This window comes from Dermochelys coriacea, chromosome 26 (assembly GCF_009764565.3).
Source record: "Dermochelys coriacea isolate rDerCor1 chromosome 26, rDerCor1.pri.v4, whole genome shotgun sequence".
Lineage (NCBI taxonomy): Eukaryota > Metazoa > Chordata > Testudines > Dermochelyidae > Dermochelys > Dermochelys coriacea.
This window is the reverse complement of record NC_050093.1, coordinates 12724361-12751739: the sequence shown is the minus strand read 5'-3', so window position 1 is coordinate 12751739 and position 27379 is coordinate 12724361. Positions and strand designations below refer to the sequence as shown.

The following is a 27379-nucleotide window of genomic DNA, read 5'->3' as shown; positions in this document are numbered from 1 at the left end:
TCAATGAGTGCTGGATCAAGCCCCTAATGAAGAATAAGAATTTCAGCTATAGTTACTGATCCAAAGAATTTTATTTCAGGCAACTTGAAGCAGTGACAATATTTGAACTAACACAAATTAGCAAATTAGCAGGTGTCCTGGTTTGCATTGCTGGGCAAGGCCAGCATAATACCCCCAAGCTCATGTTAGCTGGTGGGAGAAGTAAATTAATTACTGCATCTTACAGAATGAATTCAAGTTAATCAAACAGAGATAAGGTTTACAGCATTCCACAGGGTGAGAGAGAAGACAGCTAATTCAGTGCTGTCATTTTAAGATGGAGGGAGTGGCTTTTTATAATAACTGAAATGTGAGGGGAATACAGAACATAGGTGGCTAGTGGTTTCAAGAGGGGATATGCCATGATCTCCTGTATTATAAGTGAAGTCTCGGCCTTATTGGCTGGATTCAATCACATTTAAACTGAGTCCATTTCAGTCTTCTTTTTTCATATGGAATAGCAACATGTACAAGTTATTAGAAAGGTGTGAAATCCATCTGAGGGCTTTAGGAGATGCACAGTGCACCCTTGCACTGTAGGGCATTTGTTCACAGTGCGTTTGATCATTTGGAGGTCTCTGCATTCACATTGTGGCAAATCCTTGATTCTCTGTGTGCATCAGGTGCGCGCATCTTCTACGTAACATCCTAATATGGTTAACTGTCGTCCACTGTCTTTGGCAGAGCAAGACATCAGGCAGTTTGATAGTGAGATTATCTATGAGGGGCTTGTTGTTTATGTCAGAGCCTGCCCATTGCATCTGCCAGGTGTCTTCTGGATGGAAGAGCTTCTCCAGCTGTCCAGAAAGGTTAGTGGGACTTAAGGCAAGTGAACAAGGCTGTCATGGAGTAAGAGCTTTTGCTCAGAGTTTTCTTGCACTCGCACAACATAGCCACTTCTTGCTGGATGGTTGGAGGAAGGATGTTTGTGAGGACTGGAAGCCAGGACCGTGGAGCGGGTACAAGTCTCACAGCTGCATTTAGCTAGATATTGAAGAGGTCCGAGTGTGAGCTTCTTCCACAAACAGGTGTGCCATTCTGGGCTGTACAGTAAATTAAAGCCAGCATTGCTGTTTGTAGTGTTTGAGCACCGCAACCCCAGCTAGAACCTGCTCACTATTGGATGATATTGATGTGACTCTTGGTTTTATGGCTCACCTGCTTCAGGTGTTGTTGCTAGGTAAGGCTGGGATCGAGAGCGACTCCTAGGTAGCAGGGGTTACATAAGAATGACCATACTGAGTCAGACCAATGGTCCATCTAGCCCAGTATCCTGTCTTCTGACAGTGGCCAGTGCCAGGTGCCCCAGAGGGAATGAACAGAACAGGTAATCATCAAGTGATCCATCCCCTGTTGCCTATTCCCAGCTTCTGGCAAACAGAGACTAGGGACACCCAGAGTATGGGGATGCATCCCTGCCCATCCTGGCTAATACTCATTGATGGACCTATCCTCCATGAACTTATCTAGTTCTTTTTGAAATCTGTTAGTTGTCTTGGCCTTCACAACATCCTCTGGCATGGTTAGTATTGTGGACCATTGCCTTGCCGCAGAAGGTTATGTTCAGCATCCTCTTAGCTTCAGAATTGCTGAGCTGGGAAGCTGACAACCCCATTTTTGTTGGATTGGGTTTGAGCTTCCACTACTGAAAGTAGTTTTCCATCCTCTTCAGATCAGCATTAAAGGTGTCTTCCGCAAGAGCGACAGTGGCAACCTTCACATGGTCCTCCCCGTTAAGTACCCTTTAATCCACGTGTACAAACTAATGGCACCACTTGGGAGATAGAAGGTCATTCATTGGCCCCCGAGACAGAGCAGCATTCCATTCCATATCAACCTAACACTGAAATATTACAGGTTTCAGAGTAGCAGCCGTGTTAGTCTGTACTCGCAAAAAGAAAAGGAGTACTTGTGGCACCTTAGAGACTAACAAATTTATTAGAGCATAAGCTTTCATGAGCTACAGCTCACTTCATCGGATGCATTTGGTGGAAAAAAGTTTTTACAGAAGCTCCCAGGATCTGTGCTTGATATTTCCTTCCAAAGAATAAAAACTTGCATGCATATAGCACCACTTTCCTCTAGGAGGAGCCCACAGCACTTCCAAAACTTGAGCTGACCAGAGGAGTTGAGCAGAGAGAATTGCCTCTGTCTGGGGCTGGATGACATTGTGGGACAGTTTTAGGGTGTTTTCCACAGTTTTATTTTATCATTGCTTAGTGCGCCAATGTATCAAGTTTTTGCAAAGTGCAGCAAATGCAGGATGAAATTCACACTGGACAGAGGGCTACCATGAGTGACACTACACCCCATATTCTTCATAGTGATATGATGATGATATGACTAAGCATAATTATGATGTATTTTATGCAAGATGGGACATGTGAGGTGTCATTGAAAAGTTATTATTTGCTAAATATGATTATCCTATTTGTACGCATATATCATTTTTGTATCTGAAGTTATGAATATTGACTAGGGATCTGTAATTCAAATGGGCTTACTCTGGAAAACACCCACAGCCAGCTTTTCAGGTACAACAGCGAAGAAGGCAGATGGGGCTGATGGCCCATCAGCAAAGCAAATGGGCGGTGGCATAGCTTAACCTTCCTGTGGGCGTTTTGGCCAGCCTGTAAGCAATAGTTGCTATAACTCTACAAGGACATATGATCAGGCCACATGATTCTAGACTCCATCTTGGGATGTCAGTATTTTTCCACAAACCGGTCTGGGAACCAAGTTTTGAAACAAAGGGTTCCCACCATATGCTAAAGCTATATAAGGCAGGGAGTGACATCATCTGGGGTTCTTCACTCCCCACACAAGAAGACTCCTGGAAACACCTGAGGAACAAAGTGAACTTGGGGAAGTGGTGGACCCAGGCTAAAGGGATTTCTAGCCTGTGTATGATAGACCTGGGGATTCCAAGCTGTAAAGCAAGTGCAGCTTACCCCTTAAGAATCTGAAGCCTGCTTGTATCATTTCTCAGGATAAGAATTTCATAGAATATTAGGGTTGGAAGGGACCTCAGGAGGTCATCTAGTCCAACCCCCTGCTCAAAGCAGGGCCAATCCCCAATTTTTGCCCCGATCCCTAAATGGCCCCCTCAAGGATTGAACTCACAACCTTTAGCAGGCCAATGCTCAAACTACTGAGCTATCCCTTCCCCCCCAGTTTGCTATCTATGCAATCTATTTAATATATTAAACTTGGTTTGCGGTTTTTGTTTATTTACTAGGTAATCTGCTTTGATCTGTATGCTATCACTTATAATCATTTAAAATCTATCTTTTGTAGTTAATAAAACTTTTGTTTGAATCTAAACCAGTGATCTTTGACTGGATTGCTTGGGGAAAATCTCTGCTTGGTTACCACAAGTGTGCATTGTTCTCTTCACATTGAGGGAAAGGTGGACCACGTATTAAACCCATATACTGGCCAGATTTGACCAGGGCAGGATGGTACTGCTCTGGGGTCCCAGGCTGGGAAGCTGGTGGTTAGACAGCCTGCGTGTAACTGCAGCTGGCTGTGTCCCTACCTGTGGAAATGCTGGTGAAAGTGCAGGCTCAAGGGCTTTGCAGCTTGTCATAGCAACGCAGTGTGAGAGGGAGCCCAGGCTGATGGGTCAATGGGCTCAGTGGTAAGAACATAAGAATGGCCATCCTGGCTCAGACCAAGGGTCCATCTAGCCCAGTATCCTGTCTTCCGACAGTGGCCAATGTCAGGTGCCTCAGAGGGAATGGACAGAACAGGTAATCAGCTAGTGATCCATCCCCTGTCACCCATTCCCAGCTTCTGGCAGTTCCAGGTGGCACCTCGGGGGAAACCAGTCACACTGTGCACCATTTAAGTCCTCAAAAAAAGCTCATTAAGGGCCAGATTTTTACAGATATTTTTAGTCACTTAAAGATGCAGACAGGCCCCTTTGAAAATCCCACTAGGCACCTATCTGCATCTTTGGGTGCCTAAGCCTTTAAAAATCTAGTCCTAAGTGGTTTGCAGGCCCTGTGCTGGTCTTTTCTGCACAGGGCTGTATCTCCCCTTCAGGCTTGATCAATGAGATTTTGCCTGAGCCTTGGATTAGGCACGTTATTGGCAAACTAACATCTTCTTTCCATCTAGTTTAGAACTGAACTGGAATGATAGTCAATGCTGGGCAGTGGTGCTTTCTAAAAATGTGGCAGAAGCTATGTCTGAGCACAGAATTGCTTCCAGTGGCAACATTACCAATGCCATCACATGCTCCCTTCTGCATCAAAATCTTTGATTTTGCCAAAGCTCCCCATGTCTGTCAGACCCACTCCCTCAATCCCCCCACAAAATATCAAGGCAAAAAACCTGCCACTATGACTGAGGCTTGTTCCTGTGCTACTGGGTCAATGGCTTTAGCCACTTCTAGGGTTGCCAACCCTCCAGGACTGTCTTGGAGTGCCCAGGAATTGAAGATTCATATTTAATTAAAGATTTTGTCTTGTGATGAAACCTACAGGAATATGGCCAATCAAAATCGGCAACCCTAGCCACTTCTACAATTTAATTTTTGTTATAAATAATATATTTCTGTTGCTGCTCTTATATAGACAGCGGAGATTTCTTTCTAGCTCTAAATAAGAGATTTGGTAAATGCAGGGTAAGGACTTGCCTGGGGTTTAATCAGGGCATTGTAATAGGCAGGAGTGGTTACAGCCACCTCTCTGCCTATTTGCTTTTAGTCAACCATTTACAAAATACAAATTAGGAAACAGGGCTGAGACGCTCTCCTTCTAAAGACCCCAAAGCTGGGGACTGGTTTGTATAAAACCCAAAAGTTTTGTATACTCATCTTCATGCAAATGAAACTATTATGGTGTCTTCCTGCAACCAGACACAATCTATATATAAAAAAAACAATCCAAGGATGAGAGTTCAAATTTTAGTGTTAAGATGAAATCTGCATGTTTTTGAACTGGACATGAATAATGTGTTTATGTTTATTATGTAGGCAGCACAAGATTTATGATGCCCTTAACTACTCATTTCCTTCCTTTTAAGTGCTAGGATTTTTATAAATGAGGTGTTTGCTACATGGCAACAGGGTATTTAGCAATCTTAATTGGTTTTTTAAATGAAATGTTTTAGACATACATGTCAAAAGGCAGGAGTCTCATTAGAGTTGTCAGGACCAGAGAGGGGAGTAACTTCTCTGAAAAGTCTCTCTCTTAAAAAAAAAAAAAATCACTTTGTGAACTTTGATGTTCATTGTCTCTTCGTTACCGAGTATGAGATGAGCTCAGTTTACAAGTAAACCAGTCGTTTTACCTTTTTCCCCCCACTGCCAGCCGTGCAAACAGTGCCTGGGTTCAGAGTCAACCTGAGTTCCTTCCTTCTCGTGCCCCACGACCAGTAATAAAGGTTTCTAACATGCAGCACTTCCAGATTCTGCTCTCAGTGATTCTGCATAAGTGTGGCAAGTTGGAACTCAGAAAACCATTCTGTTGAAGATGTACAAAGACGAAGGGAGTCTTGCTCACTTGCCTGGAGTGCATAGCCAGCAGGAGGAAAAACAGTGAGACCATATGACAATTCTGCATGTAGTGTAGGGCCATTTTTATATTGGTACTTTTCAGAACAAAACTGTACTTGAAAAATAGTTCAGTTTCCACCAGGTTTGAGATTTGGGGTCGATCCTTGCTTTATTTGAAGCAGCTGACCTCTTCATAGTGCTATCCCATGGCACTCGGATGACTGACAAGAACTAAATCATTGCAAATGTAGGGGCTATGAATGAACCCTCTTACCAGTAGTCTACTGAGTTTAGAGGTTTTAGAGTAGCAGTCATGTTAGTCTGTATTCACAAAAAGAATAAAATTGTTAGTCTCTAAGGTGCCACAAGTACTCCTTTTCTTTTTGAGTTTGGAGGAAAATGGAAGAGAAATGTTCAAATCAGAAACATTAGAGAGGCAGAAGTCCAGGGTTATGTAGCATGTGAGAAAGCTTCCCCCTTCTAGAAACAAAGTTGCTCTGCCAAAAATAAACTGCCTGAAAAAATGGATGGCACATATCCTGTGCAATCTATTTCACTTGTTGCAGGAGATGGATGGTTGCGATTATTTCAAACTCGGAAACATTTCTGGAAAGCAAACCAGGAAAAGGACCAAACAATATGTTGCAAATTATTAGGTAACCATTAAAGAACTTGAAAACAGCAGATGTTTTCCCCTCAATAACTGAGGTGCCTGAGTGCTCCCAGGCAGAGCAGGTCTGGTCAGCTGCTTAGTCAGGGGGAGATGAGTCAGTGAAAGTTTGCACTCTGGGATTCTCTGCTGTACCTGAATGATGCTCAGCTTCACTCCTCAACACACATGGGCATCAAAGAACAAGGAGCAATGGACTCAAGTTGCAGTGGGGAAGGTCTGGGTTGGGTATTAGGAAACACTATTTCACTAGGAGGGTGGTGAAGCGCTGGAATGGGTTACCTAGGGAGGTGGTGGAATCTCCATCCTTAGAGGTTTTTAAGGCCCAGCTTGACAAAGTCCTGGGTGGGATGATTTAGTTGGGGATTAGTCCTGCTTTGAGCAGGGGGTTGGACTAGATGACCTCCTGAGGTCTCTTCCAACCCTAATCTTCTATGATTCAAAGGCAGCAAGACTGCATAGCAAGTTACTCCATGACTGAAGTCTGTGCAAGTATGAAATGCAAACTACCTTTCAAATGAGGTCTTAAATCTGATACCACTCAGGGGTGCCGGAACGGGGGGACCAGAAGGCCAGGCCCCGCTCCTTTTAAAAGCAGGAGAGCTATGCCATTCCACTTTTTACTGACCATAAGGGCGAGCAATGGGGGGCAGAGGAGAGAGAGAAGTGAGCGGGGCCTCGGGGGGAAGAGGTGGCGTGAGGGCAGGTGCTCCAGGAGAAAGGAAGGTGTGGGGGCAGGGCCTCAGGGAGGTGTGGAACCGGGGCAGGCCACAGGCGTCTATGGGCCCCCCGCCCACTTTTAGGATGCTTCTGCTGCTCCTGACACCACTGCATCCTGGAGAAGCAGATGGCTCAAGGGAATGAGACATGGAGTCTTTCACCTGGAGCTAATGGAACATGTCTCCTTTTGTAAAGAGCTTCGAGATCTACTGATAGTAAAACCCTACACGCAGGCTAGGGATCAGTTGTTATTAGTGAGCATGCTCAGTTTGAAGCCCACCTAAGCTCATCTAATTACTGTTCTGTGACTTGTGTGAGAGGAACTGCCAGGTTCAGAACACCTTCCAGCGGACATGAATCCACATCACAGTTGGCTAAGACCTCTGCAGAGAAGTTGAAGTACATTCTCAAACCCATGGTAGAGGTGATCTCTCTAGTGCAGAGTTAAGACATACTGGCAGATAAGTGCCAGAAAGTTGCATTGCTAGCATCCCTTTTGTAGCTAACTCCATCTCCAGAAGCCTTAGTCCAGCCCTCCCTGACAGTATGCACTGAACAGAAGGATAATACAGTTATGTTTGAAAGTACTTGCCAGGTGAGCAAGTGAGTAATGGTGGCCCCCAGTCACACTCCTAATAGGGAACTTAATCAAACTCACACTAAAATAATATGTACATTAAGGAGCTAATCCATCAGCCAGCAAAATGCAAAACATCAAAGCTTCTAAAGGAAGGAAATTCTGAAACAGAATCCTAGAATCGTAGGACTGGAAGGGACCTCGAGAGGTCATCTAGTGAGGCCCCTGCACTCATGGCAGGACTAAACGTCATCTTCTCTAGACCATCGCTGACAGGAATTTGTCTAGCAAGTCCTCTGGCTTGCCAAGAGACAGGCATCAAAGTCCAAAGGTTTGCACATTAAGTAGGTTAATATTGTAGACAGAGAGCAGAAAACAGACTATAGCCCCACATTGTCGTCTTCAGGCACTGTTTACAACTTCAGAGGCCAAACTGTTATCTTTCTCCTGCTCTCCTAGCCCCAGTGTTACATTGCTTTATATAATATGGAAACCCCTAAATGCCCATTCCAGGGCTCATGGTGTGCAAAAGGATTTGCTAGATGTTTGAAGGTGGTTTTAAGGTATTACACTCACCCCTATGGAGACACCTGCAAGGGGGCACAATTGTTAGAAGCTGCGCTTTGAATGCTAATCCTGATTTACCATGTGCAAACCTGGGTACTAATACTATAGATTTCTAGCTTTGAGACTAGGAGAGGAAGACGTTCATCTCAAGAGAATGCACGGTATGACACGGCTCAGGGACAAAGTCCCATCAGCAAAGTGGCCTTACAATAAAACATTACAGAAAAATCTAAATGCACCTGCCCACAATCATTTACAATATGCTCCCATTTATCTGAAACCCCTATTACCCGAACCTCTGCGTTATCCGAATCCCTTCCTTGTCCTCTAGCATGAGATACATGGGAGACAAGGAAGGGATTCAGACAATGCAGAGGTTCAGATAATAGAGCAGAGACCCCCGACCAGGACTGCAAGGAAGACAAGGACAAGCTCCTGGCCGTGGGGGAGGGCACCCTGTTGCTGTACGATTCCCATCCTCTTGATTATCCAAACTCCCAATTATCCAAATAAAATCCATGTCCCCCCTGCTATTCAGATAATGGGGAGGGTACTGCACACTGAATCTGTCTTCATGCAAACCCTGAATGTGCTTTCTCCCCAGCCAGGAAGACACTTCTCTGGTCAGATGACTATAAATCTAGAATTGTGCTAAATAAAATAAAAATCTAATGATCTCAAATTTGCTCTGCAGCTAATCAAATAAAGAACATGCATTTCTCTCTTAATGGCAATAGCTTCCTCAAGTTTCTATTTTATAAGTAGGGTTTTCATGGACACCATGTAAGGTGGCGAAAACTAGTTCCTTTATTCCCCCTCACCAAAGCCTTCACTGAGGCGAAGTTAAGATTGCAGGCAAGAATCATTGATTTGAGTGTATATCACGTTTCATGATCAGATTTAGAAACCCAGGAAATTCACAGTCAAGATTTAAACCTGCAAGAAGCCCAAACTTGTAGAAGTATGGAAATTCACATGCAAGATAGCCAGACTACTTTACAGGCAAAGAAGGGAAGATAGTGGCATAACATACTGAAGGCGTGCGCCACAGAACACTTGTTTTACCATCTGTCCCAAGCATGCATCTCTGATTCTAAGTAGTGATTTGTCTCTGCATTAACCTCTGCTGTTATCTTGTACATTTAGATTTAATCCTGAATTTTCTAGGCCTTTAACATTTATTTTTCTGGACTCTAATGTTCTAGAAAGGCAATGCACATTCCAGTATTTTGTTGCAGTATAGCAACAGGCTGTATAACTCTAGCACTTGCTCACAACTAACAGCTTTTGAGATTCATAAAATACCAAAGTAAAACGGAGGTGGATTTTAATCAACAGTAGCCATTTACTGTGAGTAGGCTGCGGTACAAACTAAACAGCTATTATCCCTTAGAGGTGACCTACAAAGGATTTAGAAAAAAAATTGGACTTGTGCCCTCTTTTTCTTTTATATGATGGACAAAGGTGGCTTGAAAAGCTTTTTTCCTCTGCTTGTTTTTACCTTATTAAAAATCAGGATCACCAGGTTTTTTTTTATTATTACTTTGAAAGACCACCATTGGGAATCAAAGAATGTTTATTGTAAGCCCTTGGCTTCTGTGACTCTGTCTTCATCTGGTTCTCCTCCAACCCCTTTAATTGCTCTTCAATGAGTCCTTCAAAGGATCCTCTTCGTCCTCCTGCCAACTTTCTGTGAGAGGTCCACAGGGCTCTGTCCTTAGTCTCCTTCTCTTCTCCCTCTACACCCTATCACTGGGTATTCCATTTGCAAACACAAATTCAACCACCGTCTCCTTGCTGTCTCTCAGTTCTGCCCCAGACTGTCTCCTTCCATTCAGACTGAAATCTCAGCCTGTCCCTCTGACATCTGCTTGTGGCTATCTAGATGTTAGCTCAACTTCAACCAGGCTAAAACAGAACTCTCAAACTTTCCCCCGCAAGCCCTTCCTGCTACCTCCTTTCCCAATCACTGTAGACAACACCTCCATCCTGCCCATCACTCAGGCTCATAACCCTGTCGTCACTGTCAACTCAGACCTCTCTCACATCCAGGTTATACCTAAATCTTGCTGATTCTTCCTGCATAATATCTCTAAGATTTTGCTTTTCCTATCCATCCAGGCAGCTAAACTCATCCAGACTTTCATCCTCAATTACTGCAACATTATTTTCTCTAGCCTTGAATGCTTCTGCGAAGGTTATTCTCCTAGCTCATTGCTTTGACCAGGTCACCCCTCTCTTGGCATTCCTCCAATGGTTCCCTCTTCTCTGCACCATCAAACAAACTACTTGCCTTCACGTTCAAGGCCCTTCATGGCCTGCCCCCTCCTACCTATCATCTCTTGGTCACAGCTGAGATATCAACTCCTGCCTCTGATCAGCCCAGGAGGCCAGCCTTGTTTGCCCACACATTAAATTTCCAAACTGTGCTTTTCCCCATGCTTGGAAGGAGCTCCCTGTGAACATCTCCAAAGCAACATCGTTATCCTCTTTCAATTCCCTCTGGAAAACTCTCCTTCGCTGTGAGGCCTATAAAAAAGTTGACAGCGGTTAGGCTGCTGATGTGCTGAGACCACTATGGGGCATGTTGACCTATACTGTCTCGTTGTTACCTTGTATGCTCCCATTGCAGTGTCTGTATCCACCCATTGTCCCTAGTGTTATACTTCGATTGTAGGCTCTCTGGAGCAGGGCCCATCTTTTTGTTCTGTGTTTGTACAGTGCCTAGCACAGTGGGGTCCTGCACCATGACTAGGGCTCCTAGGTGCTATCGCAACACAAACAAATATTAATAATGAAAAGGTGATGAGCGTGCTGAATATTTAACAGATGCTTCACTGCACTGAAGGGAAGTTTGCCAGAGGATGTTGTGAAGGCCAAGACTATATCAGGGTTCAAAAAAATAACTAGATAAGTTCACAGAGGTTAGGTCCATCAATGGCTATTAGCCAGGATGGGCAGGGATGGTGTCCCTAGCCTCTGTTTAACAGAAGCTGGGAATGGGCGATGGGATGGATCACGTGATGATTCCCTGGTCTGTTCATTCCCTCTGGGGCACCTGGCACTGGCCACTGTCAGAAGACAGGACACTGGGCTGGATGGACCTTTGGTCTGACCCAGTCGGGCCGCTCTTATGGAAGGATGGTTCTGTGGCTACTGCACAGGGCTTGGACAAATTACTTAACCCTTCTGGAACCTAATTTCTCCATCTGTAAAATAGGGATACCTAACTACCTGCACAGGTGGGTTGCGAGGTTTGGTTCTTTAAGGGCCATAAAGTGCATTGAGATCCCCAGACAGAAAGTAATGGGAAAGAGAGAGAAGGGTGAGTTACAGTGCGTAGGAAAGGAGAAATGATACAGTCCATTACACTGGCCTTTTCACCTCTCCAGTGTAAAGGTTGCCATGCAGAAGTTTCACTGCCGGGCATGCCCTCCAACCCCAGACAGTTCCTGCACAGTGCTTATCCCCTAGATTTGTATTTGGTGCCCTGCAACACAAGTATTTAAGGACAGTGAAGCCATCACAGCCTTAGGATACTATGTTCCAGTACCAAACAACTCAGGTATTCAGCTTTACTATTGCATCCATTTGCCATGAGTGAAAGAAAAGAAACTCACAGGAACAAAGGAAATGTTAGACCGGATCAGACCAGTAGTCTGCTTAGTTGCATCTGGTCTATGCTGCAAAGTTTTGCTGGCATAGCTAAACCAGTTAGGAGTGTGAAAAAAAACACCCCACTCCCACCCCGCCGACGAAAGAGTGCTTCCATCTCTTCGCTAATGTCAGTCAGCAAGGTGATGTAGGAGAACATCTGCTACTAGGGGGCTCTGCTGGCAGGGCTATCCTGGGGAAAGCTCCAGTGTAGACAAGCCTTCAGGCTACTGTCCAGTGGCAACAACAGATGCTGCAAAAAAAGGTGCAGAGCTCCACAGACGGTTGTGATCGGGATCTCTCACACACCAGGGCAGAAAAAAACTAAATCCAGGTATCTCCCATACAGAGCAGAGACACAAGTGCCTAGATTTCCCTCTCAGCTGCAGTCTAGCTTTATATTTTGGACTGTAACCCCAAAGAAGCCCATATGTTTGCTGACAGACAATGTGGGTATATTTTTTTAAATTAAGAAACAAACAAACAGGCCCTAGAAGAATCTCAGATTGTTTTGACGGGTGTTGATTTCCCTTTGGAAGCCGCAGTGAAAGTGACCAGTACTGCAGAAATATAGCCTGTAATTAGAAGGCACTTGTGTCCACAGCAGCTGGTTAGATTAGTCCTCCTTTTGGGGTCAGCATAAAGACAACTATGAAAGCAGCAGCCAAGGTTTTACTGTTGCAGACAAAACACGGGGTGTCCAAATGGGGATGAGTGAAGTGAGATTTTAAGCCAGTCATTAACTCCATGGTGTAATCTTCCTCTGGACAGATGCTCCTGCCTCACCGGTCTGGGAAGATAGTACAGCAAGAATACATTTCATATGCAAGAATAAAATTGATATGCTCCATTGCACCTGTTGTGAGATTCAGGTTTGCGCCATAATTAAACACAAGTACAAGGCTGCAGTGTGAATTCACTGCCGACTGCCAGCAACTAAATTACAATATCCTTTTCAAAGTGATATGAGATGCATCGCTGTTTGGCCTCAGACGGCAGCTTGGTTGAGATTAATGACAAAGAGGCACAAACATTACTAGGGAAGGAAGCACAGGGGAAAAAGAAATACTTAAAGATATTCTGCAAAGGCAGAAAAAATAATTGTGTTTTGTGCACTTCTGCTGCTTCATCATGAATGAAGGATGCCTGAAATAAAAGATCTCTTCTCAATACTCCTTGAACAAGATTTTTTAATATTTGTTTTTATTCCCCCCTCTGGGTTTGTCTAGCCTGTTCTTCCTGGTAGACTCTATGGACAACTGAGGAAGAAGTATATTTATCACATACCAAGCACATAAAACCTGAATCATTGCTGCCAAGTGTCATGATTTTATCTCAAGCCTCATGATAGGTGGTATTTCTCTTAAAGCCCTAGCCTATGGAGTCACGTTATTACATTAAAAAAATAGATTACATTTAATGTTTCTAGTTCTCATACTTGTGGAGAAAAGCTCAAAAATGCAAACACTAAAAGATCGATAATTAGGACACAAATAAGACGACCCAAAATGTTATTTTTTTTTCAAATCTTGTGATTTTAAGCCAGTCTCATGATTCCGGTGGCCCAGCTCATGATTTTTGCATGGTTGGGACTAACACTACTGCTACGTGCAAGGGGCGTCTTATTCAGAATGTTTGAACACTGGTTTTGTCAGGCGAATGGGCCTTTTCACAGACTGCCCTAGCTCAGCACTCAGGCACTACGTGCTTTGCTCTGTGTGCAAACAACACAAGCAGAGAAAATGGCATGCTCCCCCATTTCCACAGGGCTGTCCACATTACAGTGATCTTGTCTGTTTGACTTTGCTGCTCTGTTCTAAACAGGAGCATGGACAGGTAGGGACAAGCCAGGCTGAAACTAAGGATCAGGAAAGAGAGAGCATGTTTAAGAAATAGCCTCAGAGACCCTCAAACTCAGTACCAGATCAGAATTTTGCAGCTTGGACTCCTCTCTAGTGCATTTCAAGAGTGAGGAGAGAAAGAGGGATACAGAGGAAGAACTTGCTGAAGTATTATGGTGAATTACGGCAGCATTACATCCCTAGAGAATGCACCAATCCCAGTGTTTTTATATTACTGTATAAAGAAGGCACTGCATAAAGACAGTTATACAGTATACTGTATAAAGACAGTATAATGGGGCACTGCATTCCAGCACCTGCCACTGCTATTTACCCCGTAATAACTTTTTAACGAGAGTTGTAGGAACAAATGACCTTTTTGATTGGGGCTGTTATGCCGTTGATTTACCTCTGATTGTCTAGCACATGTAATAGGCTGGAGCGTCATCGAACCAAAAGGATTCACCATCTTTGTCTTTCCCTCAAAGAAAACCAGGCGAAGCAGGGAGCAAAGAATAGCATTTTTCAGATACTTTTGAATATAAAAGAGATTTTAAAAAGACAAAACTTCAGTGGACAAAACCCTGGAAGTTTAATGAGTCTTTTGTCTTGACGTTGGTCCTATGATCCAACAGAAGTATAAGCTACTGCTTCTTGGCCTAGATCCAATGGCATATTAGTTTCACTTTGACACATCCTATACCAGAGGGACAAGAGTGTAACTTATATTTGCAGAGGAAAGACTCAAACCAATAGCTCTTTTCTATAGTCAACAACTTTGTTTCTAACTGCAGTGGAGGATTGTTTTTCTAACTGTTTCTGAGTCCCTTCAATTGCTGGGTGATTTGCTTAAAAAGAACCCAAGCCATCATGGGTCTTACAAGATAAGATATGCATCATATGTACTAAGAACCTCTCTCCTGAACTGGATCATGTAGGGGCTGGGCTAAAGGGGCGTTATATAGCTTCCAATACTGTGTTCTTGTTGTCTGTGTGTGCATGAGCACACACACATACAACTGCAATCAAATACACCACTCAAAACAAATACATGCTTTGCAAACACACAAAGACAGATCAAAAACACTGTATTGTTTAACTGCTTTATAAAGATACCCATAGAAAACCAGCTATTAGCAAAATGTCTAATACCCCTTGTCCCCAATACAATGGAAATTTAGGACTGGGAAGAATAATTGCTTAAAGGTATACCCACAAGGGCATATACTCACTAGTGGCAAGTATTTCATTGGAGTACTGGAATATAAACTTTTCAGTCAGGGTAGAAATTAACACCTGTGCAGGAAGTCAGCATGAGGGCTATTTAAATCCTAATTTGAGAGCATAGGCTACATGCTGGCCCTCTGCATGGGGGTGAAATTCACCCTTTGAATGAGTATCATGGAAACATGAGCAAGCCCTTGAGTTTTGTTTCCTTACAAGCAGTCTTAGGGCTACCAGCAGTGACGGACAGGCAAACCTCAGTCCTGATAAGGACCCAGGATTTCAGGAAAGATGGTGCTGTGGCTAAATCACAACTAGGACACAGGACACTTTGATTCTGTTCTAAGTTCTGCCACTGACTCCCTGAAAGATCTTCATCAGACCAATCTGCCTCTCCGGGCTTCAGTTTGCCACAAATGTGAGAGGATAAATAGGTCTATAGTGCTTTGAGATCTTTGCTGCTATTATGGATAGTTTCCCCATTTTGCAGATTAGGAAACTGAAGCACAAAGATTGTGACCTGCCCACCATCACACTGAATTGGTAGAGCTGAGAATACAACACAGGAGCCCAGTCCCATAGTCTAACCCTTAGAGCACACTTCTAAAGTGGTGTCACTACAGAACTGGACAATTTCTTAAGACAAAGGAAGTGAAGTTAGTGAACACAATTCAAAAAGTACATAGACCAAGTGGCAGTTTAACTACTTAGCAAGTCTTCACTCTCACACTTATAATTACAAATACCATCTCCTGCAGCATATGGGGTATTCTTCCTATTCCTGTATCTCTCATTCATCCTGCATGACCCAAGAGCTCATGGGATCACAGCAATAATAATGATATTAAAGTCCCATTTTAGTTTCTCACAAAGAGAGGCAGAAAATTTGCAACAGTCACTGAAACGTATGGCATGTCCTGGTCCAGGAATTCAGCGAAGGGACACTATAGGCAGTGAACTAAGGCTTGACAGTAATTCAAAAGTATCACAATTAATTGTGCTTTCCTCTCAGCAAAGAGGTCACATTTGTTATACTAGTTCTGCAATGGCAAATCTCTCCTGCCCTCGCCTCCCTTCTCGTGTCTCTCTTATAATATGGAATTATAAACAACATGTTGGTTCTGTACAATAGCCAAGGCTTTCAAAAGTGTGTAGCAATTTTAGTAGCCCAACTTGAGACATCTGAAGGGGCCCTGAATGTCAGGGATCAGCTGCTATTAATTTTTCTTTACCAGTGACTCAGAAAAGAAGCACCTAATTGAGTTATAGAGTTAATGCACACAAGTCAGAAATAGCATATGAGATAATATATTTAATAGCACTGGCAAGTGATTAAAAAATTAATCACGATTAATCATGATTATTAAACAATAATAGAATGCCATTTATTTAAATATTTTTGGATGTTTTCTACATTTTCAAAAATATTGATTTCAATTTCAACACAGAATACAAAGCGTACAGTGCTAACTTAATATTTATTTTTGATTACAAATTACAAATTTTTTATTACAAATATTTGCACTGCAAAAAACAAAAGAAATAGTATTTTTCAATTCACCTAATACAAGTACCATAGTACAATCTCTATCATGAAAGTTGAACTTACAAATGTAGAATTATGTACAAAAAACAACTTCTTTTTTAATGCAATGTAAAACTTTACAGCCTACAAGTCCACTCAGTCCTACTTCAGCCAATCGCTCAGACAAACAAATGTGTTTACATTTGCAGGAGATAATACTAACCAGATTCTTGTTTACAATGTCACCTGAAAGTGAGAACAGGTGTTCTGATGGCACTGTTATAGCTGGCGTTGCAAGATATTTACGTGCCAGATACACTAAAGATTCATATGTCCCTTCATACTTCAACCACCATTCCAGAGAACATGCATCCATGCTGATGATGGCTTCTGCTCGATAACTATTCAAAGCAGAAAAGACTGATGCATGTTCATTTTCATTATTTGAGTCAGATGCTACCAATAGAACGCTGATTTTTTTTTGGTGGTTCGGGTTCTATAGTTTCCGCATCTGAGTGTTGCTCTTTTAAGACATCTGTAAGCATGCTCCACACCTTGTCCCTCTCAGATTTTGGATGGCACTTCAAATTCTTAAACCTTGGGTCGAGTGCTGTAGCTATTTTGAGAAATCGCACATTGGTACCTTCTTTGCGTTTTGTCAAATCTGCTGTGAAAGTGTTCTTAAAACGAACATGTGCTGGGTCATCACCTGAAACTGCTAGAACATGAAATGTATGGCAGAATGTGGGTAAAACAGGAGACATCCAAGTCTCCCCCAAGGAGTTCAGTCACAAATTTAATTAATGCTTTTTTTTTTTTTTTTTTTTTAAATCGAGCATCATCAGCATGTCCTCTGGAATGATGGCCGAAGCATGAAGGGGCATATGAATGTTTAGCATATTTGGCACATAAATACCTTGCAATGCTGGTGCCATGCAAATGCCTGTTCTCAATAAATAAATAAAAGTGCCATGTGAATGCCTGTTCTCAATTTCAGGTGAAAGTGTAAATAGGAAGCAGGCAGTAGTATCTCCCGTAAATGTAAACAAACTTGTTTATCTTAGCGATTGGCTGAACAAGAAGTAGGACTGAGTAAACTTGTAGGCTCTAAAGTTTTACATTGTTTTGTTTTTGAGTGCAGTTACGTAACAAAAAAACCCTACATTTGTAAGTTACATTTTCATGATAAAGAGATTGTACTACAGTACTTGAATGAGATGAATTGAAAAATACTATGTCTTATCATTTTTACAGTGCAAATATTTGTAATAAAATAAAGTGAGCACTGTACACTTTGTATTCTGTGTCATAACTGAAATCAACATATTTGAAAATGTAGAAAAACATCCAATAATATTTAATAAATTTCAATTGGTATTCTATTGTTTAACAGTGCAATTAATCGAGATTAATTTTTTTAATCGTGATTAATTTTTTTGAGTTAATCGCATGAGTTAATGAGGACCTGGGGATTACAGTGGACCAGAAGCTGGATATGAGTCAGTAGTGTGCCCTTGTTGCCAAGAAGGCCAACAGCATATTGGGCTGTATTAGTAGAAGCATTGCCGAGGGAAGTGATTATTCCCCTCTATTCGACACTGGTGAGGCACACCTGGAGTATTGCATCCAGTTTTGGTCCCCGCATTATAGAAGGGATATGGACAAATTGGAGAGAGTCCAGTGGAGGGCAATGAAAATGATTAGGGGGCTGGGGCACATGACTTACGAGGAGAGGCTGAGGAAACTGGGGTTGTTTAGTCTGCAGAAGACAGGAGTGAGGGGGGATTTGATAGCAGCCTTCAACTATCTGAAGGGGGGGTTCCAAAGAGGATGAAGCTCAGCTGTTCTCAGTGGTGGCAGATGACAGAACAAGGAGCAATGGTCTCAAGTTGCAGTGAGGGAGGTCTAGATTGGATATTAAGAAACACAATTTCACTAGGAGGGTGGTGAAGCACTGGAATGGGTTACCTAGGGAGGCGGTGGAATCTCCAGCCTTTGAGGTTTTTAAGGCCCGGCTTGAAAAAGCCCTGGCTGGGATGATTTAGTTGGGGATTGGTCCTGCTTTGAGCAGGGGGTTGGACAAGATGACCTCCTGAGGTTTCTTCCAACCCTAATCTTCTATGATTAATCAATAGCCCTAATATTTATTATTACTTCATAGCTATTTAAAGCCTCCAGTGAAATAGAAATTGAAGAGTGAATAATAAAGACACTTCATCATTTATCTATATCCAGCAGGAAATCCCATTATATCAGGTAGCTATGGGGATTAAAGAGTGTTTAAAGAGGACAAAAGAGAAGTCAAGGACAGTAATTAATTTGGAAATATTAATCTTTTCCATTGTCTAGTGGGAAGTGCTCTACAGATACTGGTTCTTGGGAAAGAAATTTTACAAGTGATTAAACTGCTGACCATAAAGGCGATGGCAGAATATTTAGCAAAATAGGGAAGGTGGAAGGATTCTGACAAATTGTTTGAGAACTAGAAGCTGCTCAGATTGTCAAAGAAACAGGAAATATTATAGTGGCAGGGCTATTGAGTCTAAATGCCACATGTTCAACAGAGTGCAACTTGAAATGGCAAAATATAAGGTACACTTGGTACTATGAATTTAATTATATAAAGCGAATATGCTGATAATACATTAGAAAAAAACACAGGCAGGAGGTCAAAGTCCATATGCATGAATTTGGATGCATTGATGATAATGACAAATCAATCTGAGCCTTCAGGAAAAATTCAAGTCAAACCTTTCAGCTGATTTCTTATCCTTCCCTTGGGTCTTTGCACTTGATGGGTCCATCAGGAGGCACCAAAATACTACAAGAATGAATGTTTTTGCAATACTCCCAGAAGCGAGGCAGAAATTTCACAACAAGGTATGCTTTCATGAGGTTTAATACATTGCATTTATATGGTGCCTCTGAACAGAAGAGCTCAAAGGGCTTTACAGAAGAGGGCAGACATTATCCCTAACTTAAGGATTGAGAAAAGTGGATAGGGATCATTATCCCCCATTTTACAGGTGGGAAAATTGAGGCATAAGGTGGCTTTCTCAAGGTCACCCAGTTGGTCAGTGTCAGAGGACTCAAGTCCTGTGCTCTAGCCATTGGACACTTTGACTCCTTTTCCAGCTCCCTTTTGCTAAAAGGGGGAAGAATTTGCTCTTTGTTTTGATAGAATTTCACTATGTCGGAAGGAGCCAGCTAGCCTGCTCAAAAGCTTGTTAAGAAGTGTTAGAAACTTATCAGGCATTACTCTATTTCTTACTGTCTTTGTTCATTCATTCTGTCCTCCTCAGTCAAGATCATCGTGTTTGTGAGTTAATTGCAGTGCAACAGATGGCTTGTGTAACATGCTCTTAGACTACTGAGGTGCAGAAGGAAGGAGGTTCTTTTATTAAGTTGCATTTTCATATCTACTGAACTTTAATCACATTTTTAAATTTTCTAACAGTAACATAGCAAGAATACTTTGCCCTTTGATGGTGCTATTCATCCAACACTGTACAATTTCCTAGTAACGATCATAACTAGAGTTGGATGGGAAACCGTTTTGCTACCCCAAGAAGATTTTTGCGAAATTTTTTCTCATCCTGAATTGGGACAAAAAGTCAAAATTCTGAAAATGTTCACACAAGATCAGTTCAGAATATCAAATCATTTTGTTTTGATAATTTCTAAATGTTCCATTTAGATTTCAACCATGGTTTTAATTTAAAAGTTTTTGTTTTGTTTTTTTATCATCATTAGCTTATGTTTCAAAACAAAAAGTCATTTCAAACTGGAAAACCAACTTTTTCATTTTGAAAACGTCAAAACATGATGTTCTGGCAATTTCAAAACTTTTTTCCAAAATTTATTTGAGGAATCGAGAAATTTGTCAAAACTGACCCTTTCCAGCAAAAACTTTCAGTTTTAATGAATCAACCTTTTATTGACAAAAAATATACCAATGAAAAATTCCAGCCTAGCTCTAATCACAACTCCCATGTGGGGTAAGTAGGAAGTAATAGAAAGATTCACCTATTTAACAGTGCACAACAATGTATCCCAGAAGCTTAAGCCCAGTGTGACCAGATGTCCCGAATTTATAGAGACAGCCCTAAGGGGGAGGGATAGCTCAGTGGTTTGAGCATTGGCCTCTTGAGGGGGCCATTTAGGGATCTGGGGCAAAAATTGGGGATTGGTCCTACTTTGAACAGGGGGTTGGACTAGATGACCTCCTGAGGTCCCTTCCAACGCCTGATATTCTATGATTCTGTGATATTCAGGGCTTTGTCTATATAGTCGCCTATTACCCAACCCCGACCCGATTTTTCACACTTGCTATCTGGTCACCCTACTTAGGCCAGGAAATTTATAATAGCAGCTCATCCTCCAAAGTCTGTAATGCAGAATGTACTCACTCCCTAGCTAATTTAATCCTTATTTTGATTGTTCAATATTTATCTTCTGTTTGACAAGTGTTGCAAAAACAAATGTAGAAGAGCCTTGCTGCAGTAACATATGCTCCAATGAAAGCTTCGATTTTATATATCATCATCTTATCAATAATAAAATTTCAGTGCTGCGTTAAATAAAATCTTTGCAGCAATTTAAAGCGATAATACGGTAAAGCACATCCTGAAATATATAATGCTCTGAATAGGTTTTTAGGTAAACAACCTATATCCTCTCCGTGTGTAAGTGTCACTTCTTTCTTAGGGCTGCATGAGTAGGATAAACAACAACGGTATATAGAATCACAGAATCATAGAAACTGAAATGGACCTTGAGAAGTAATCTAGTCCAGTCCCCTGCACTCGTGGCAGGACTAATTAATGCTAAATATTAAGTCCCAATCAGGCCTCCCTCTGTTTTAGCCTTTAGTGTATTGTTATATATAGCTTGGGTTCTTCTGGTAGCAGCAACCCAGCTTGGGTTCTTCTGGTAGCAGTTCCAAGCAGCTTATGTCAAAATTAAATGGGTCCATTAAATATGCAGTCAGCTGAGAAAGCAACCCAGAACCAATCCGTTTAGAAAGCAAGCCCCCAAACTGGCCATAAATGCTTCAGATTCACACTATTCAGTATCCAGATTCCTTTCACCATGGAAGACTGAATGCATCGCGTGTCTGCACAGTTAGAGAATATTTCGTAGCAGGCACAGATAAACTGTATGCACCAATGCATGCCACAACCTTTCTTTAGGAGCAAATAAAAATAGAAAAAAATTATCACATTCAATATTTTAGGCCATCACGGGTTAATTGGTGAGAGATATGACTTGTGACAACAGTATGCTCAAGGAAGTCTTCTGGCAAAATACCAATGTGATTAGAATAGTGTACCTGACTTACAGTGACTTATTCCTCTGAACTACAAGGTGCAGTAACAACCGTTGGTGCTGACAAAGTGCATTACTACTGGCAACAGTGTGTTGCTCATGGATAAGTAAAGAAGAGGCTTGTGTGTTCAGCTCCCACAGTTTCTATGAACACCCTGGTCTTGCAGAAAGAGGTTTCTGCTTAAGAACTAACTGATGATTTTTCAATGTTGTGCACTCCCTCTGGAACAGGGAAAGTTCCCCTTTTGTGTCAATGTATAACTTGATGTTACATTCAAAGAATTCTCTGTAAACAAAATCGGAGGTGGAGCAGAACCAGTTTTGTGGGATTCACATGAGATGGGACCTGAATCCAAACCACTTCTGGTTTTGCAAAATCAAAGCCGAGAGTTAATACTTGTTGGGACAATATAGCAGAGGAGCCTAGGTTTACAGTTATGCTCCAAAAAGAAAAGGAGTACTTGTGGCACCTTAGAGACTAACAAATTTATTAGAGCATAAGCTTTCGTGAGCTACAGCTCACTTCATCGGATGATGGTGGTCCTCTCTCATGTGTGTCATATGGTCTTACTCCTGGAAGCGCACTGAAGCAGTGGCCTGCCTTAAGTACTTAATTTCATTCCAACAGTTTATAAAGGACACAGCAATGTCCGTTCTCCTACAGGAGTGACACAAAACAGTTCAATACATTACTTGCAGACTTTACTTGCCAAGAATCCAGAAGCCCAAAAGTGCTTAATGCCTAGCTGGCTAACATCAGGATGCATATGCTGTTAAATTTTTGGAAAGAAAAAACAAGAGGAGCTTTCCCGTGTTCTTTCACCTCCAAGGTGTCCCCATACATTACTGGCACTTAGCTGAGAAGCGTGGGTAGCTCATCTATTTTAGCAGATCAGTACAGCAGGTAACAACCAATCCTTCCCTATGTCCTCGTCAGAGGAAGCAGAAGACCATTTTCCAGCTGAACACACAAAGCTGGAAGGGCAAATAAAGTAGATTTCCCCCTTTCACATAACCCTGCACAGCAATGACTAGAAAAGGACAAGTGGGCAAGTCCTTTAGGTGATGACAGTGAACGACAAAGAGTTCTCACGTACCTGTGGAAGCAGCAAGGAACAAACTATCCCAAAAGTGACTTCAAAGTTGTCTTTAAACCACAGGCCAATTGCATGGATACAGCCTCGCACATGGATATCATCAACCAGTTGCAGTCGCTGCAAGCAGAACAAAACCAGGGAGTAAGATACTTTGAAAACCAATGGGAGCCTGACTACTCTTTGTGCCTTTGAAGTGATCCGGGTTGCCAGTAATTAGATTCCAAGGGGTATGTTACACCCAGGTGTAACTTATTCTTTGCAATATTTGCTTCCAAAGCTTTTTATACTAGGATGCAACCACTAAGTATGTAAAAAATGCATCTTTTTAAAGAGTGGATGCAGTTCTTACACAATGCACGAAAATCAGGGTAAATCTCATGGTTAACCTTTACCTTCCTTGTGCATTTAACATTCAAGCCCAAAGCTTTTCTACCTAAAACTATAACAACTTCAGTTTGATCTGCATTTTGATTGGCTGTGGTTACTAGATGTATTTTCTGTGAGATCTCTGAAAGTGCGTCACCATGCACAAACCTCTCTCTTTCCTAAATGAGCCCATCTATCTGCTAAAACCTGGGAACAAAATAAGGGACAGCCATAAATGCTAAAAAAGGATTACTCTTACGTGGCTGTAATTTCACTGGCCTTGATAGAATTTGTGCAGTGCAGTAGCAGCAAAAATGCATCATAGTAATTATGGGTATTGACCTCCCCTGCCTACAGATGGAGGCCTATTAAAATGACCTATGATACCTAAAGTATTGGAGCACTTTGAGTCAGCAGCTGCGTTTAACTCGTTTCTGCATTAGGTTTATGGAACTGCTGTTGCTTTTCTTAATCCCATTGAGAGAAACAGAGGCTGCATTCTGATGATGTAGATTTTAAGAGGAAACTAGCTGGAAAATATTCAAGATAGAAAAAAACGAATCCAGAGTCTTAGAGACCATTCACAAATTAGACAACAAAAAGGTGTGAATTCTAGTCTCATTTATGCCTGTACTAATAAATCCACAATAGCTAATCTGCGTGTATCCATTTGGAACTGGCCCAAGAAAGACTTCTTCGCTCAGAAGGATGTCATGGTCGGTGAGATGGAATCTTGCACTTCTGCTGAGTCACTGGTTTAAATCCAGTCCAGGTTAATGGTGACCAAAAATCATTAGCATAGGCACCCTAAATGAAATAAGTTGACAGTCTTTAGAGTGCACTTGTGCATCCACAAGACAAAACGATTGCATAGCGAATACCCCCATTTGCAGTTTTCGAAAAGATGGGAGACTGAATCCACTTGAGGACTAAGAGCTGTATTAGGGGAACTTTGTCTTGCTACTGTTATTAACACACTGAAATTTATAAGCATTCAGAATGGGGAGGTCATGAGGCAGATGGTAGATTTCATCTTCTTAAAATTCCTATTGCATCTGGCTATAAACTGGAATTTCATTATGGTTCTGTAATATTATAAACATGGACCAAACAGATTCTGGGCTACATTACAACTATGCCAGCCAGAGCTGTGCTAGAGGTGAGAAAAGGCGCTGTGCCAGGCTGGTGTCTGGAAGCATCATACCTATGCTGGGCAGGAGCTGGGGAAAAAGGAGCAAACCAAAACAAACAAACTGCAGCGTTTCAGAGTAGCAGCCGTGTTAGTCTGTATTCGCAAAAAGAAAAGGAGTACTTGTGGCACCTTAGAGACTAACAAATTTATTAGAGCATAAGCTTTCGTGAGCTACAGCTCACTTCATCGGATGCATTTGGTGGAAAAAACAGAGGAGAGATTTATATACACACACACAGAGAACATGAAACAATGGGTTCATCATATACACTGTAAGGAGAGTGATCACTTAAGATAAGCCATCACCAGCAGCGGGGGGGGGGGGGGGGAGGAGGAGGAAAACCTTTCATGGTGACAAGCAAGGTAGGCTAATTCCAGCAGTTAACAAGAATATCAGAGGAACAGTGGGAGGTGGGGTGGGAGGGAGAAATACCATGGGGAAATAGTTTTACTTTGTGTAATGACTCATCCATTCCCAGTCTCTATTCAAGCCTAAGTTAATTGTATCCAGTTTGCAAATTAATTCCAATTCAGCAGTCTCTCGTTGGAGTCTGTTTTTGAAGCTTTTTTGTTGAAGTATAGCCACTCTTAGGTCTGTGATCGAGTGACCAGAGAGATTGAAGTGTTCTCCAACTGGTTTTTGAATGTTATAATTCTTGACGTCTGATTTGTGTCCATTCATTCTTTTACGTAGAGACTGTCCAGTTTGGCCAATGTACATGGCAGAGGGGCATTGCTGGCACATGATGGCATAATCACATTGGTAGATGCGCAGGTGAACGAGCCTCTGATAGTGTGGCTGATGTGATTAGGCCCTATGATGGTATCCCCTGAATAGATATGTGGACAGAGTTGGCAACGGGCTTTGTTGCAAGGATAGGTTCCTGGGTTAGTGGTTCTGTTGTGTGGTGTGTGGTTGCTGGTGAGTATTTGCTTCAGATTGGGGGGGCTGTCTGTCTGACTCTCCTTACAGTGTGTATGATAAACCCATTGTTTCATGTTCTCTGTGTGTGTGTATATAAATCTCTCCTCTGTTTTTTCCACCAAATGCATCCGATGAAGTGAGCTGTAGCTCACGAAAGCTTATGCTCTAATAAATTTGTTAGTCTCTAAGGTGCCACAAGTACTCCTTTTCTTTTTGCAAACTGCAGCGTGTGCTCCTAGCAGCATCGTTAGGCGTGTAGTATGGGCGAGGTTCTGTCCATGTACCCATTTCCACCTGGTCCCTTCCCATTTGGGGCGTACAGCACTGTAAGCAGTGCTAATGGTCCCCATTCAGACCCTGTGCTCACGAAGCACTAACTTTAATATTGAGACAACTGCAATTCGGCCCTTAATGTTATAGTGAATGAGATAATCCTGTATGTACATGTAACATACCATACCTGGAAAGGTCAAGCATTGAGCCCTGGATCTCTGGATCTAGAAGCATGAACCTCTACTGCCTGAGCTAAAACAGTTTTCATAGCTCAAAGGCTGTACAGACCTCTATACGTGAGCCAGCCACAAGAGGAAGGAAGACAGACAGCCATACTCCATAGGGTTATATGCAGCACCTTAAAAGTCTCTTCTGGAAATCAGAGAAATGAATATTCAGTTCCCTGAAGTCCTCAAATCAGATCACTCAGGAATTCAGTGTCAGAAAACAATCTAGTTGCTGTTACTTGGAGAAAATGCTAATAGGAATATAAACATCATCTCTCCCTCTCTACTGTATGCACTGCATGCCCAAATCCCATCCTACACAAACGGTTTCCCAGCAAACCACCATTGCCTTTTACACTCGATCGGTTAGGTCTTTGATTTGCCTTCAGATTTCATAATTCCCTCTCCTTTACATAAAAACAAAACTCAGAGCAGAGTGAGTTTCTAAGCCTTTGAGATGATCCGTTTGCTGAATTCCTGACAGACTGAATTCAGAGTAGAAGCCGTGTTAGTCTGTATCTGCAAAAAGAAAAAGGAAAACTTGTGGCACCTTAGAGACTAACATATTTATTTGAGCATAAGCTTTCGTGAGCTACAGCTCACTTCAAATAAATTTGTTAGTCACTAAGATGCCACAAGTCCTCCTTTTCTTTTGACAGACTGAAGGCTTTTTGGTTACCCACACGCGTGTCAAGCTCTGAATTTGGGGTAATGACAACAGTTGTGTGTTGGTCTAGTAGTCAGAGCAAATAACTAGGAAACAACACTTTGGTTCTGTTCCTACTCTGAAGTGGGCCTGCTCAGCACCCTCAGCCCTCTCCAATGGAGGCTGGCAACGGCTGGCACCTTTCAGATTAGACCCTGTACGACCTTGGGAAAATGACTTAGCCTGTCTCTGCCTCTGTTACCTGTCAATTGGATAGAATATTTAGCTACCTCACAGGGGTATCATGAGGCTTAATGCTAAATAATAAATTGTTGCACTTCTGGAACCTTCCATCAGAGGATGTCAAAACATTTCACATCAGGTAGAAGAGATGCATGGACCAGACTCCGGTGAGGAAGGGAAGTATGGTGCCCATTTTACAAGATGTGGAAATTGAGGCATGCTGCCCCTAGATCACCCAGTCTGAAAGATATAGAACAGAACCTTGGTCTCTCGACATCTGGTCCTGGGATCTAACCACAAAACCAAACTGCCTCACTTTTAATTAATAGTTGTGAAGGAGGAAAGGTGCTGTAAAATGGAAAATTGTTATTTTTATTAGCAGCTTTTACAGATGCGTCTCTGATGCACTTAAAAATGCACTCAGAGACTGTAAGCTCTTTGGGGCAGGGACCCTCTGTTCTTTAGCAAAAGGGGGCCTGATCCTTGAGAATGGTGGACAGGTGCTACTGCAAAACAAATAAATAACGATACTATGTAAATAACGTGCTTCACAAACAGCATCTGCCACTCCTGAGAGAAGAGATTCCTATAGATGGGGCAACTTCAGGCTGTCAGGAACTCAGCTGGCTCCAGGCATGGTCATTTAGCAGCCCAATGAGCTTGGCTGGGCCCAATAAACAAGTGACTGTGGCTCTGACCATTGGCTTGTCCTCGACCACACCTCTGATTCTGCTCCGACCACTAGGTTGCATCTCCTATGCC

General features: G+C 42.3%; 1 protein-coding gene across 1 annotated transcript in view; it reads right to left on the bottom strand.

Moving 5' to 3' along the window:
* The window catches only part of LOC119848814 (tetraspanin-15-like), a 219348-nt gene that overhangs the window by 16033 nt on the left and 175936 nt on the right, over positions 1-27379 (bottom strand). The window contains exon 8 of the mRNA XM_038385056.2: positions 22746-22862. Within this exon, the coding sequence (XP_038240984.1) occupies positions 22746-22862 (117 nt within the window). The remainder of the gene's footprint in view (positions 1-22745; positions 22863-27379) is intronic.